Source organism: Orbicella faveolata, unplaced genomic scaffold, assembly GCF_042242905.1.
Source record: "Orbicella faveolata isolate gen_17 unplaced genomic scaffold, um_ofav_v1 contig_35, whole genome shotgun sequence".
Lineage (NCBI taxonomy): Eukaryota > Metazoa > Cnidaria > Anthozoa > Scleractinia > Merulinidae > Orbicella > Orbicella faveolata.
Window position 1 is genome coordinate 30,283,041 of NW_028301564.1, and position 15,000 is coordinate 30,298,040.

At 37.9% G+C, this 15,000-nt stretch overlaps 1 protein-coding gene across 2 annotated transcripts in view; it reads right to left on the bottom strand.

Moving 5' to 3' along the window:
* Positions 1-15,000, bottom strand: part of LOC110050474 (alpha-mannosidase 2C1-like) — a 30,029-nt gene that overhangs the window by 13,906 nt on the left and 1,123 nt on the right. The window contains exons 2-24 of one of the 2 annotated variants that reach the window (XM_089272800.1): positions 14,361-14,486; positions 13,538-13,634; positions 12,743-12,769; positions 12,264-12,334; positions 11,459-11,636; positions 9,641-9,741; positions 9,189-9,280; positions 8,852-8,958; positions 8,611-8,721; positions 8,104-8,196; positions 7,534-7,650; positions 7,054-7,091; positions 5,902-5,959; positions 5,636-5,727; positions 5,501-5,554; positions 5,038-5,164; positions 4,429-4,519; positions 3,928-4,019; positions 3,372-3,402; positions 3,096-3,154; positions 2,264-2,432; positions 1,863-1,948; positions 1,604-1,692 (exon numbers count right to left, since the gene is read on the bottom strand). In XM_089272800.1, coding sequence (XP_089128926.1) covers positions 1,604-1,692; positions 1,863-1,948; positions 2,264-2,432; positions 3,096-3,154; positions 3,372-3,402; positions 3,928-4,019; positions 4,429-4,519; positions 5,038-5,164; positions 5,501-5,554; positions 5,636-5,727; positions 5,902-5,959; positions 7,054-7,091; positions 7,534-7,650; positions 8,104-8,196; positions 8,611-8,721; positions 8,852-8,958; positions 9,189-9,280; positions 9,641-9,741; positions 11,459-11,636; positions 12,264-12,334; positions 12,743-12,769; positions 13,538-13,634; positions 14,361-14,486 — 2,106 coding nt within the window. Of the gene's footprint in view, positions 1-1,603; positions 1,699-1,862; positions 1,949-2,263; positions 2,433-3,095; positions 3,155-3,371; positions 3,403-3,927; positions 4,020-4,428; positions 4,520-5,037; positions 5,165-5,500; positions 5,555-5,635; positions 5,728-5,901; positions 5,960-7,053; positions 7,092-7,533; positions 7,651-8,103; positions 8,197-8,610; positions 8,722-8,851; positions 8,959-9,188; positions 9,281-9,640; positions 9,742-11,458; positions 11,637-12,263; positions 12,335-12,742; positions 12,770-13,537; positions 13,635-14,360; positions 14,487-15,000 lie in introns of both variants that reach the window. The other variant, XM_089272799.1, reaches the window with a different exon arrangement.

The following is a 15,000-nucleotide window of genomic DNA, read 5'->3' on the forward strand; positions in this document are numbered from 1 at the left end:
AAAATTATAATCATTATAATGAAATATAATAATAATAATAATAAAATAATAATAATAACAATACGAATAAAATAAAACTGCGGTGAATGTTTTGTTAAACTAAGTCATGTTCTGTTCATTTGGTCCAATAGTTTTGTCGTTGTACGCTTTTTTGTTGCAGTTTATACCGTTTGAAGACAAAGGACTAAAGAGAAACACGGCCATAAACCCAAGGTAATTTAGCCCTTGCGCAGATGGCAAAGTTCTTTCTGGTGGGTTACAGTGATTTACTAACTTTTGTCAACGCTCGCAAAACGTCTCAGATCTTCTTACAAGGATTTTATTTTTCAAAAGATGAAGTATATCTGACACCACATTATTCTTACTATAGTTTGTTCGTGCAAATCGTTTATCAGTAATTTAAACGCAAGAGAGCCTGACAAAGGTCAAGCTTACTGGCAATTGCGAGAGGTAGCTATTGTTGTAAAGACAATACTGAACACCTGACAAAAAGTAACCTGATGTTTTGGGCGTGTAACTAAAGAACTGCTTTTCATGACAAATTTATTCAAATAGAGGTTGAATAAACATTACCGAAAAGTCAGTTGAAGTTAGAAAGCTAAAATTTAGTATACGCCTCCTTTTTTCCCTTTTTCCCCTAAACGTTTTCTGTTACGAATAACTGCTACTTTAAAAGGTATTTGTTGTCGTAACGAAATCAGCATGCATAGTTGGCGTTGTTTCATTTGAGTCTATGTAAAGCTCAGGTCGGCAAGGAGCAATCGAACCAGTCAACAGGTTGTTGGCCCAGAAATTAAACAGATCTACGTCAACCAATTTAAGTGCAATGAGTGATTCTTGGTTACTTCGTGAATCTAAGCGAGTACAAATTGAATAGCTCTTAATTACTCCGAGTATTTTAAGGCGCAGTATTCGAGTATTTCGCCGAACTAACTTTACTCAGAGCGATTTCAAATTGAGTATACATGTAGCTCTCAAATAATCAGAGTATTGTAACGAAGAATATTTGAGTATATCGAATAACTTTTAATTACTCGGAGCGATTTGAAATTTGTCTCGCGCATTGTTGGAACATAAGCCTCTATATTGAAAGGTTACTCGATAAGATTTGATATTTATTCACTTGAAAATGTTTGTTTGGTATTTCCTTTTCAAGCCGGCGCTGCTGGTCTCAGGAACTCATTTAACTGGTTTTAACATGACGTCAATGCTTTCCCATTGGTTGTCAACCCTTCCTTTGTTCTTTTGCTATATAAGCGCGACACCATCCGGATGGTTGGGCGGCACATTTACTCCTCTACAATGTAAACTTTTCTCTTATCCAAAGGACATGCATCTCATACATAAATTCAACACAATTCAACACACCACAACATAATACAATGCAATTCAACACAATACAATACAACGCAACAGAACAGAACAGAATATAACACAACACAATTCAACACACCACAACATAATACAATGCAATTCAACACAATACAATACAACGCAACAGAACAGAACAGAATATAACACAACACAAAATAACAGAACACAACGCAACGTGTTATGCCTTTAAAATAACTGTTCATTAAATCAACCACGCCGACTACAATACCTCCCACTGGCCTTGTGCACAAGACTTCTCACTAAGCCTCCTCGAACTAATTCAGCCCGGACCAAGGCATTCTCCAACACAACAGAACCCTGTGACTTGAGCAGAATTAAAGCAAAACATTTCTATTAGTATTTCTAGGTAAGATAATTTTGTAATTTCACCAGCCATTTCAACTCAACACTATTTGCTGCTAAAATTTGAATTTTCGGACGACAAGAATGTTGTTTCAAGGGAAGTAAAGAAGACGTACATTTCTCACCTGGTCAAATGATACAGACACGGGGTGGATTTCACTTGGACTTTCCACTAGATTGCTAATACTCATGCTCGGAACTGAAACCAGTACTGAAACAAAAAGATAGATTAGTATCATACCCTTACTGCATTAACTCATGACTTCATCGCATAAGAGGTCAAGATTAAGATGAAGCTGGCCGGCCTTCAAGCATAGTGTACCCTGGGAACAGTTGGCTTCTCCTACCTTTCTACCTCGTTCGGCGTATGAGAAACCAACTGCTCGCAAGTCTGAACTAGTACAAAAAGAATGATTTCAAAAATCGCCAGCAGGCTGTACTTAGCGTTGGGAACATTAATGTTTAGAACATTCCAATACCTATTATAATGTTTAAAATATTTCAATACCTTCTGAATAAATCTTACCGAACGTTTTTCCTTCCTTTGAGCTTTTTTGTTTACTCGCTGAAGACTTTTCCTCTGTGGATAAGCTTTCCCTCAGTTTATCAGGAATAGCGACTACTTCACTTCTTGGCCAACAAAGCGTGTTTATAAGGACAGGTTTGGTCACGTGGTCCTCCTCGCCAACGTTGAGCTGAAAATTCAAGAGTTCAAGTTTATCAGGGCCTCTGTTGATATCAGGTGCTACTGATGAAAGATCCACCCTGATATAAATTAAATAAAGGTGTCCACCTATCTGTCTGGTGCACGCTGGACAAAATTGGGTAACAAAACATTAAGTTTGATTATGCTTTACAATGGCGTTCATGTAAATAATATGAAAGCGTGCTATTTCTATTTATAATCCATCAAATATTTTCGCTCACACGATTGGTCTGAACTCGTCACGTGACTGAATATACCCCAGCTAAAACTGGGGAATATCCCAGAGATATTCCCCAGTTTTGAAAAGATCCAACGTGTTGCGAAAAATATTGGAAGAATAATAAACACCGTATAGCCTCCATTTGGCGCGAAAGTATTCTCGGATATTTTCCCTTGGACATTATCTGTTCCTTGAAGCTCACGGTTTTCCTTCAGCTTCGCTCTCGGAAAACTGTTCGCCTCTCGGAACAGATAATGTCCGCGGACAAATTTTCGCGCCAAATGTAGGCTATTTAATTTTTTGATTGCCATCATTTTTATTTCAGGACCTCCCTGAAAACCACATTAGTGAGTGGAGCCTCCTGTATAAAGATTATTAATTAATTAATTAATTAATTAATTAATCATTGTTCACATATCTACTATTTCACACCTGCGATATAACCCTGGAGCAAGTGTCGTTGAATATTCGTCTGGTACTTTCAAGAATCTCTGTAAATTTTAAGATAAAATCATCTAAATTAGGAAAAAGCTGACCTTTTCTATGAACAGAAGTTCATAATGTCAGATCTAGCATTTAATACTTCTGCTATGAGGTTTAAACTGCACCAACTTGTCGTTGCAATTACAATCGTTTAAGTTACGCTTCCATGTCCTTGGAAATTCGAGCTGCATGTTTGATATCAAATTGCCAGCAGTACAGATTTACCTTTGTAACTTTGCAAAGCATCGTCGGCAGCCTGTTATAATAAAGAAAGATTCATCATAAATAATATGATGGATTTTAAGCCTGGTTAATATACGAGAAGATGGTTTATATGTCTGTGATACAGGCAAGCTCGGAAAGACAAGACAAAGAATTCGAGTTCTTCAGCTAGGAGTCAAAATTCTTTTACCAAGTGTCCTAAACCTGTTTTATAAAGAGAGATTGTGAGTCTAACTTGTAAAGAAACTGTTGTGTTGAGCCCAGGCAGTTAAAACTCGCTAACGCAGCATCCACACTACGCCGGAGAAATTTAAAAACGCAGCTTTATTTCTACGGCTAGGCCTGCCGTCCACTCTAATTCGTCACGAAAACAAAGCTTTTCGAAAATGCTCTTCAAACCGGCTTTTCGAAAACGATGACGTCACGATAATCACGTGATTTGCCTGACAGAGTTTTCCTCAAACACAAATCCAAAATGACCAGTGAAATATCTGTTTTCAAATTCCTCCAGCGTAGTGTGGATAAGGCCTAACAGTTGACCAAAGAAATATAATTCTACCTGTTTAATACAGCTTCCTGGTAAAATATCATGAAATTGATTCAAAAGCATAAGTTTCCAGATCCTTAGAAATTCGTCCGCTGGATAAAATGCTGGAAAAGTAATAAAATGAAATATTCAACCAACATCAAAGATCTAACCCAACAACATACACCCTTTAAACAAGAATCGGCAGCCTCGGACTGAGCTACAGAGTTGCATGCCCTAGGTCTCAGAGCGCCCCCCCCCCCCCCCTCCCCCACCCTTTTAAATTGGTAATGCCGTAGATTCGTGAAACTGTAGAAGAAAAAACCTTTTAGGGAACTGAGCAAGTGAAAGAAGTAAAGGGTTGAGCTAAAATACCCGCAATAGCTGGCAACGGTTTCACAGTTCAGTGGCAGACAGTTTTAGCCACAGTGGCCAAGGTGATAGTTCCGAATCCCGTTGAAGACTGTTGTTTTAGAGGCTTCTTTTAGTTTCAAATTTATTCAATTTATAAACATGTAAAGCTAAACATTAAACCTGTATTGCTGTCTCCTAATACAAAAGCCAGAGTCGACATGAACTCAGCGTCATGCAGAAGAAATTCACTTTGGCGGTTCCCTTGCTTTATCTGTTAAAATAAATTTAAAACAATTCATGCCTCGACGCACTCCTACGCTTATTTTCAAAGTCGTAAAAATAATATGAGCGGGTTACCTACTCTCATCTGGAATACACAAAAAACTACATCAGTGTAACAATGAAGGAACTTCGTGGTGTTTCATCAAATCACAAAAAAGACCCTGGAAAGACGTCATACTTCGAAATCTTCAGGAATTAGTTTTTTTCTTTAAAAAGAAAACAGAGCAGCAAATTTCGCTCTCTGTTTCTAATCTCCATCTCGTATTTTGTCGTCTCCACAGGGAGCGAACTTAGCTCATAGCTAATTCTGTTGGACTTTCCGTCATTTCTCGCGTTCACAGCCCGCGATTCTTTCGGTTAGTATCGAGGACCCCTCCGAGTTTCTTAGCGCTGAACCAAAGAATCGTAGCCTCTGAAAACTACTGCGTTAGAAAATACAATTAGAATTAATAAGTACAGACAACGTTTGGATGGAATTGTGTTTGTTTTATTTGTTTGTTTGTTTACCTGCGCCTGTGTGGTATATGTTCCCTGATGCAGCTCCAAATACAGCTCACCAACCCACGTGCATAGCTTGTCACCATCACGTGACTCAAGGGAACGGAAAAACTCTTGAGGGTTTGACAGTTTTACCCTGAGCCAATCAGAAACAAAAATCCCATTACGCACTTTGAACTAAGCTTCTATCTTCTGCAGCTAACATGAAGAAGACATAATAACTATCATCTAACTGAAATCACAGCTCGAGGAAAAAACATGACGTCAGTGCAGAGCGCAGGAAAAAGCGAGCAAACCAAGGTGTAATTAATTGTTCTGGTTCGCTAGTTAATGAAACAAATATTCTGTTTTTTTTAACTGGTTTGTTTGCTGTTTTTGACCAATTACCTAAGCTAAACAAATGCTTTCGTTCGCTAGCCTGGTCAAAACTACTGCCTTCAACATATGTTGAAATAAACAGTCCGTCCCTTACCTCGGACAGCCATCTACATCTTCCATTCGCTTCAACATTTCAAGCATATCTTCTCTGTAATGACACAAACGTAAACTAGAGTTACGCAACACCAGAAACACGAGAGACAGGGGCTATTTCTTTATAAGGACTTACGAGGGCCCCCCTCCACCGTCTCCGTGACCGTACAACAGCATACTAGCATAGGCCCGTCCTTTATCTTTTAATTGTTTGACTGTCTTTATTACCTATCGACAAAAATAAGAGAAACATATCACTGAGCGTCCACTGGGCTAAAAAAAGGTTGAGATCAGTTCAGATCAGTGCCCCTTCAGTCTTCCCTTTCATGCACGCTCGTTCAATCTCTGTTTCACTCTCGAAGGTAAATTGTGTGAAAGTGTTTCAAAGTAAATACAACTTACGTCAGCTGCATTTGCGCGAGATTCGTACGTGTCAGCGGGAGGAAAGTGTGCGAGACACCTGGGAAGAGAAGAGACTGCGATCATTCGAGAACAATGCTAAGTTAATCCACTTCTTCATGTTTGGAATCAATAAGAAATCAACCCAAGTATCAACCAGCAAATTCTCCTCACTGCTTAACATATAATAAATTTTGATTTAATCGACTTCCTCGTGTTTAAGATCAATAAGAAAATAAACCCTTTAAGCCAGATATTAACGGGCAAATTCTCTAAGCTGGTCACCATATAATTCTTCATCTTGCAATTATGTTCCAAAATCTTTCGTTTAAGAAATAGAAAATGGCGTACATGTTACATGACCTGATTTTATTAAGGAAGAAAGTATGGAGTTGTGTAAAGCTAAGCTGTAGGCCAAGGTTTAAGCGAGTACTTTCGAATCTCTAACACTTTCTCCAGGGTCTGTATCAGACTTTGTTAAAAATAGTCGGCTAAGTTCCATTTTCTTTATACTGAGTCTATACTATAAGTATAACCGGTAATCATATGGTTTCGAGTTCAATTTAGTGTTACACCTTTTGCACTGGCGGTACGCTTTTTGCGCTGGTGTTACACTTGAACTGCACTGCTCTCAGCCAATCAGAATCGAGTAATTTTTTCATGTACATTATTATGCCAGAAAAATGCAACAACACCTAATAACCGTGTCACATAGCCTCATGCAAGACCCGCAACCAATAAGAGCGTGCCGGCTTTATTTGAATATCATTCATAAACCGAATTTATAGGCCTTGTGTGCACTTACTTAACACTTTCATGAAATGATGACCTCGCACTTTTAATAAGTACAATGCAAATTTGTTCTTACACAGCAATAAAACGCGCACAATTTTAAGTCGTTCTTATGTCTTGGGGCATCTTACGAGTTTTCTCGTTCTATAAGGTGTCGACAATTGCTTCTTAAGAATGAACAGAAAATTCTCAGGCGTGGAAAAATTTCCGTCATAGCTAGACCAGTTCAACTAATCTAGATCTAGTACCCAATATCCTCGAATCTTTTTGTCCAAGCAAAGGAGTCAAGGGCTGTGGGACGAAAAGGTCAGTAAATATTGGAAGCCCATTTCCCACTTTATAGCAGGAACCAGCAATGTTTACCTTGATCCATCAATTCCCTCCCAAAAGAAAGTGTGAAACTGAAAAAAAAAGTTCAAAAGGAAACAGTCAAAACTTAAAACTAGTAAATTTAAGTATAACTCTGCTAGCGTTATATCACGAATGCCTTTCTCTTATTGGCTACCTTACTCACTATCTCTTCTGTTTTAGATAGTAAGTAGCCTCGTAATGTGCGGTTGTTAACAAAATGGCGGCCGTTTCTTTGCGTTTTAGAAGTTACTGTGAAGAGGGTTTAGATAAAGTTTTGAACGACTAATAGTTTTATACTGACAAAAACAAATAGATTATTCACTCTCGATTTCTATGCGTGATAGCTGAGTTAAGCTGTTCCCTCTTCAGTTATCACGCGATAGAAATCTCGAGTTCATAATCTAAATGTTAAATACAAAATATTTAGACGACGAAACGCAAGCATTAGAATTACAATAATATAAAGAAGTAGTAATATATCCTTTCACTGACTGGAAATTTATTGATGAGACTCCAGCTCAACTTCATTGTTAAGAAATACTTCATTCCAACTCCACGAATGATCTGCGGGAGCTGGGCCGAGTAACCAAACGTGTCTGGCAACCAGAACTGGTAAACAAAAACAAACGGTCAATCATGTTTGTGGCAACTGGTAAGGCGATTTGAATTATTGTATATATATCCTAGAATTTAATACAGTGAAATAGGAACTGATTTCCTTATTCATTTGCTCGTAGAAAAAATACAAATCTTATTAACTCTCCCCAATGGGGTTTTTCGGTGTTAATCACGGCTACATCATCACTGCTCCTAGATTAAAATAATCACCACGGCTGGAGCTGTTCCGATTCAGTTACATTAATAATTAACCTCAATCTAGAATTGAAATTAAAGTAGACTGAAGATTTAATTGTTTTTGTATAGTGTTTTTCCTTGCTGATTTTTGGGGAAAGGGGTGACAATGATATAAAATGGAAAGCTCACTGAAACTTAGAAAATTGAAATCAAACTTCACGCTAATCTTAATCATGAATAGTCAGGCCCTGCTCTTAACAAATTCACCTCTTGGCACACTTGTCCAAATTCCTTTTGATAAAAGTTCTGTCCAACGACAAACTGACGAATGAATGACTCTCCACTGGGAATGTTACCATCCTGTAATTTAAAAAAAAAAAAAAAAAAAAAAAAAAAAACATACCGTGAATTTTTCGTTCACTTTTAGCAGGTTTAAGAAGAAATAAATAAATGGGGTGTGGACGATAAAAGCGCGTTAAAAAGCCGCATATAATGACCTGCATTTTTCTAAGTTCGCCTCAAAAGGTCCTTATATAATTAGGTTCTTATAATAAGGAGGTTTAGCCTAACAGAATCCGGCTTCAAAATTAGGTTCTTATATGCGGGTTTTTATCATACCAACATTGTACTAGACTTTTTGCGTAGTCTACCAAAGATTAGCACGCTAAGCCCCACTGTCAATGTGAGAAAAAGTATGCAACCTCGTCTCAAATGCTGATAAAATGTTAATGACACAATAAATTTAATTTACCGGAGAGCCACGAGTGTTCTTACCATTTCTACCCAAGTTCCACCCACAGGAATGAACTGCCCTCTTGCAGCAAACACTTTGATCTCCTCAAACAAGGCCGGGTAATGGATTTTAACCCACTCAAGCTGTTGCGCCTAAATTGGAAAAAGAAACATAGATAGTCAGAGTAAAACACTCTGAAACAATCTGAAACCTCAGTAAGCACGGAGCACGGGAAACGCCTCCAATAATTAGATTAAAAACAAGTGTAAATATTAAACAAACCTGCGAACAAACAAATTTGAAGTCCGGGTATTTTTCCATCAGCCGAACCGCTGTGGCGAAACTTCGACCGCATTTCCTCACTGTCTCGGCAACGGGCCACAGCCAGGCTACATAATAAAACAGAGACATCATTATCATGTAATTACTAATAATGAATCTCTATCATTATCTGCATCAAGCGATGCTTCGTCCTTGTATGGTGCTCTCCTCAGATCATAACGTGAACTCGGTCAAAACCTCGGGGAACAATCCATGATGTTGTCGATGTGATAAGCAACCGCGGGAAAAGTGGTTGAGTGACAACTCCTTTTGTTACTTAGGATGGATATCGACTTACCACAATCAATATGGCAGTTACCGACCGCGTGTACCTGGTGCTGAGATTCACCATTGGTTTGTTTGAGGAATCTGGCGGCGATCTCGTGAGCTCTGGAACCAACAAAAAACAGGCTTGTAAGTTTTTTTTCGGCGTCTGAATTTTTTTCGTTGGATTAAAATCTTTACCGCAAGACGGATGTCACTGAGAAAAGACATAGATCTATTTTTGCGACAACTACCATGATTCCCATGTTAATTCTAACTTCCATTGAGCGTAAAAGTGGTAAAAATCTAAAACATAGTTGCCGGGTTACAATAACGCTTCCACAAACTAAAGAAAACTGTTAAAACATTAAAATAGTCTTCTAGTGGAGTAAGAAAAACCGCGAACTGCACACAGCAACAATTTTCAGTTCAAGATGTGATCCCGTGATGAAGATCTTTATTGACGAAGATATCAATTCACCTTACCTCTGGAGCGATGTTCTGTCTGACAAATCCTGACAAGCATTGACAATGTCATTTGCAGTATAAAGCGCTTCAAAAGCTCTCGGATTTTCTTGCGAGAGATTCTGGTAATAAAATAAGATACACGCAGTTAACAAACAAAGTTTTGTATTGCGAGAGCGATAACAAAAGAGGCGTACATGTAACTGTAGAGCGCTCCAGTTTATTCACTGCACTTTCACGGAACTGGCATCGAAAAATAGTGTTAAGGGCCAATAAGTCGATTCGTAAGATGGTTAAATTTTATCTTCTCTTACTAAGAAAAGTGTGATGAATATGTAAAAATGACGAGAACGAGATATTTTAAGCCATTATCTGGCCCATTATGACCTTACTGTACCCCGAGGCATACATAAAGTTCAAAGTGCGGTGAAGATGATAACACCCCTAAAACAGCGCTCAACAACAGACCTAGTGGAACACCCCCCTAGATGTGCTTTTTTTGAGAGGGGAGGGGAGATCCTTTCCATCCTCGTCCTCCCTGGTGAAACAAACACTTCACCAAGCCTAGCAGATTCAATATCATTTCCTGGTCAGCACTAATTCCCCTCGTGGACGATGCTTTCAGCGTAAAAAAAAATTGCAAAGCTCGCCGATCTGAATTTGGGTACGATTTTTTTACGTCTCCCGACTACGGGGGAACATGTTTACGTTACTGCACGTTCGTGTTAGCCAATTTTAGGGAAACTGTCTCTTGGTTTCATTTGTTTGCTGTGAGAAAGTTTTCATCCTGGTTTCACGAGACACATCCTGGTTTCAAGAGACACTGTGAGAGCAAAGTGTCTTGCCCAAGAACACAACACAATGTCCCTGGCCAGGGCTCGAACCCGGACCGCTCGATCCAGAGACGACTGCACTAACCATGAGGCCACCGGCCTCCCACTGATCATAATTAATAATTCAAATAAAATTTGTGGTAGCTAAAACAAAACAAAAAATAAAAGATAATATATATAGCTGTTCTTATCTCTCTGAATTCCACAACATATTTCATCCCTGAGAGGGGGGGGGGGGGGAACTCCCATTTGAAAAGGTCTGGATGCTCGTCAGAAAATTTGAAATAAACACATAAAGGAGACCAATCTGGGCGTGGTCGAGATTTATTTGACCTCCAAGGGCTTGATTAACAGCCGCTGTTTGGGAGGGGCGCTGGATTTGAAATCTGGAGGTCCAAAGTTCAAATCCTCCACCCTACCACTATCTGGATTTGTTCTCAGTAACCCCGAGTTCAACTCCTCGACTGCGTTGCGTAAATAGCCAACTCGCGAGCCTCCAACCAGTTGGGATTCTTCATAGTTTATGTTATATTTGAAATATTTGTTTATTGATTTACAGTGTCCCCAATTAGCACATTTAGTAGTGCTAAATACATTTGACACTTAAATAAAGTTATTATTATTTTTCTTCTTCTTCTTCTTCTTCTTCTTGTTATTATTATTATTATTATAGTTATTATTATTATTATTGGGAAAGGAGCCCGCACAAGTAGTCCTAACTCGTCAGAGAGCGGTGAAAAATGGAAACAAGAGCAGTTTTTTCTATTATTATTTCTTCAAGTACACCTTAAAAGACACTTGACAGCTGAAAATAGTAGCATTTCATCCTGAACCCCCTAAAATCCTTGATTTACACCTCTAAGCATGACAACGAGTATCCCCGACATTTTCAATAATCAGAGCCTTAGTAACGGTTGTCGAAACCCCCCTAGGGATTTCATGCAGTGATTCCACAGCAGGGAAGATACTTTTTCAACTGTTCTTGCAGTTGAAACTTATCTCCTACCTTGGCCAGGTCTATAATAACAGTCAGGTCCATTAACACTTCGTAAACTGCAGCGTCAAAAACAGCAATTTCAGCCATGGATAATGTGTATTCCCGTGCAGGGTCCGGAGCATTTATTAAGCCATCTTTCCCAGCACCAAACATACCATTGGCCGCCACTTCCACGTACAAAGTACATCTTAATATAAGACAATGATGAATGTCATAAAATTTGATACCTAAATAAGTGCCTGTAAAAATAAGCCCTCCAAATCTGAAATGCTCATGCCTAATGTTTAGATTAAGTTCTTAAAGATAAATACAGCTGTAGTGTTCTATGTGTCTCCTTATTATAGAATTATAAACCTAATTTGCCACAGAACTTGTTTTTGTTTGTTTCTATTTTTCTTTACATGTTTAGCATGCGCTCAGAGACTTATGAATTGTTTATTTGAGGACTACAGAACTTGGTTATCATGCTTCATATCGATATGTTCCAAGAGTATTTTAATTACCTCGCAAAATACTTTTAAAAAATGCACTTCAACATTTTTTCACATGTAACATATCATTTTCAAAATGCAAACATCCTTCCATATTGGATAGAGAATTGTCTTGGGGTTAGAAAAATCTTACCACAAGTACAACAACTAATTATGGTGTTGTGCACCACTTGAGCACAAAACATCCTGGCAAGACTTAAATTCATTATTCAGAAGAAAGATCGCCCCCCCCCCCCCCCCCCACCCCCCCATGATCCACAACAACCCTGTGTCAGATATGAGTGCCTGATAGGAACTGTATGCTGTAGTTGTTCTCCTCATACCTTCCAGGAGTTGCTTTGGTCGAGATCACATAGTCAGTTCTTTGTTGATGTCCATCTCCACCAGTTAAACCCTGCCAAATAAAAATTCACATACAACAGTATTGTCATTCAAATGCAAATATGCCGCCATGCCTTGGAGCCTTTTGTTTAAAATAAATTGTGTGAGCATGTGTAAGAATATTTGAGCATGTGCAAAGCAATTTAAATTGTCCAGAGATGCACCTGATGCCACTGTGCAGTACTGCAAAATATAGGTCAGCATATGGGCATGTGCTTTTTCTATAATTTGAACTTTCAATTGGCAATGTAGTATCCAGTTTCCAACTTTTCATTTTAGTCTTACACTAATTCATCAAAAGAGAGAGGGGATGGTGGTGCGTAACCCCCCTATTACTTGTCTTCAGTTGATCTTCAACTGGACACGTAACTATGTGGGATTATTAAGTTTACCTATACAGTATGAGACCATGTCATCATACCTGCCTGGGTTTTCCTTCTTGCCATACCTACCATTAAATCGTTAAAGAAATTGTACACATTAGAAATTTACCAGCATATTAAAATGTAAATTGATCTACAAAATAATTCAGTGTTTAGCTTTAGCAACATTGGCAGTTTGATTCAGACACTGGTCCTTAGCATGAGACTGACTGATGAAATTTTAAGGTGGTTTCATTTGACTGCAAATAATAAATTTTCTAGAAATAATTTCCATTAATGCATACAGGTAATTTTATTTGTCCTGCCAAGCTTTCAGTCAACATCGAATACTGTCTACGTAATGAACAAACTTATTATACTTTTTTTTCAGACTGTTAAGCAGTGTCATTTTAGAATGCTTTTTAGAGAATTGTTGAATCACTGCATTTGTTGCAAAAGTAAATCAAATACAGACCAGGATAAAAACACTGAACACAATTAAGCCATTGACCATCTGAGTGATCAGGAAATTTACCCTGAGTGACTAATTTTGTTATTAGGGCTGATATATTTCTGTCAGACACTATGTTGAAGCTCATGGATTACACAGGTGGTTAATCTTCATGCATCACAAATAACACCCTATAACATCAAATAACCTCAATGTTACATACAACATATTGTACTCACAGGTCCCTTGAGGCTTGATAATATTGATTTATAAATATCAAATGATAAACCTTGTCAATGACAATATGAGAGCTAGATTTTGAAATTCCTTATTCCACACTTAATAACAGCTTCCACATGATACATGTCTACTGACACGCTACTAAATTAAATACGTTATGTACCATGGCCTCAGATCCAGAATTCCACCTTAAGTGTACTTCTTCTCCTCTCCACCCCTCTGGAATGTCCATAACAAGTTGAAACCAATGTGTAGACCACCTGTAAAGCAAACAACAGTTATTGTTAAATTTCAAGACCATTAACTTGTTCTGATTTCCTGTTTAATAATTCACTGCCAAGCTAAAACTTTTAGAGAGGAAACCACATCAACCTTAGCCGGTTTTAATACAGGTCCTCTATAGTTATTAACAGCTTTAAACCCAAAATTAAATGAATAGATTATTACGTGTAAATATTTGAAAATGAGAAAATATGCACATGGTGTATAATTATCTGAATTATTATACATTTGAACTCACTATCACTTTTCTGATTGGCCAAAAGCATACAGAGAATTTTTGAAATCAGCACCTGTGATGTCATCTAGCTGCAGGTTACACAATAATCATGTCAACTCTCAAGGTCATGGGTAATCATGTCATGTATGACTGCGGTGGATGATTTCTAAGGGTAATCATGTCAATGATTTCTAAAGGTTAAACCATGTCAAGTTTGCGTGCTTTGTGTTGCTTGCCGTCAGTGAAGAAGCAAAAACATGACTTCCATTTTTTTAGGTTCAATACATGTGTAATAAAACAACTATTACATTCAGTTTTTGTCAGTGATATCCAGAATAATCAGAGTCTTAGTAATGGTTATCAGCCTCTTGAGCCTTCGGCTTCGGCTGATAACTCTTACTGAGACCTTGATTATTCTGGATATCACAAAAAACCTCATCTAATAATTGTTTACTATACATTTTTGAATTAAAAACTCATGTCTTACGTAGGACCATAGATGTTTCCCACTTGAGCCTCAGCAAACTTTCCACTCACTGCTTCATTGTATGTGACTCTGCCAGGAGCTGCATAGTGAGTAAGAGAACTCAATGAGAGTTTCTTGGGATATAACCTGCAATAACAATAATATAGGCAGTGAGTAAGCTCAATTTTTTGAGACTCGACTGAGCTCTACAAAATTTCTTTATCACGACGAAATATTTTAGAGTATAGTCTCTCTCACAAGAGCTTTTCTTCAGCTTGGCTCATTGGACAACATAGCTGGAATGTGCGATGAAAAAGTTGATGAAATGGAAGATAGAGTCTGTGTGGACACTGCCAGGTTTTGTACTTTGAGACGAGGAAGTTAAGGCAAATTTGCTGTCCACATGACTGGATTTATGAATTTTTTCATTTTGTTTATTTTTGTTTTTAGAGCTTTTTCCTTGCAAATTTTGTTTTTAACCATTATATATCCTGGTTTCATACAAAAAAGGCTGTTAATTATTTTCAAAAATAGAATCAGTTTTAAAGTGTTGAAAAATTTTATAAGAACTTGGAGCGGATAAAGGCCAATAAAAGATCTCATGAGGAATCGACTCACATATACTATCATAAATCAAAATGCGATCATGTAATTATTAGAC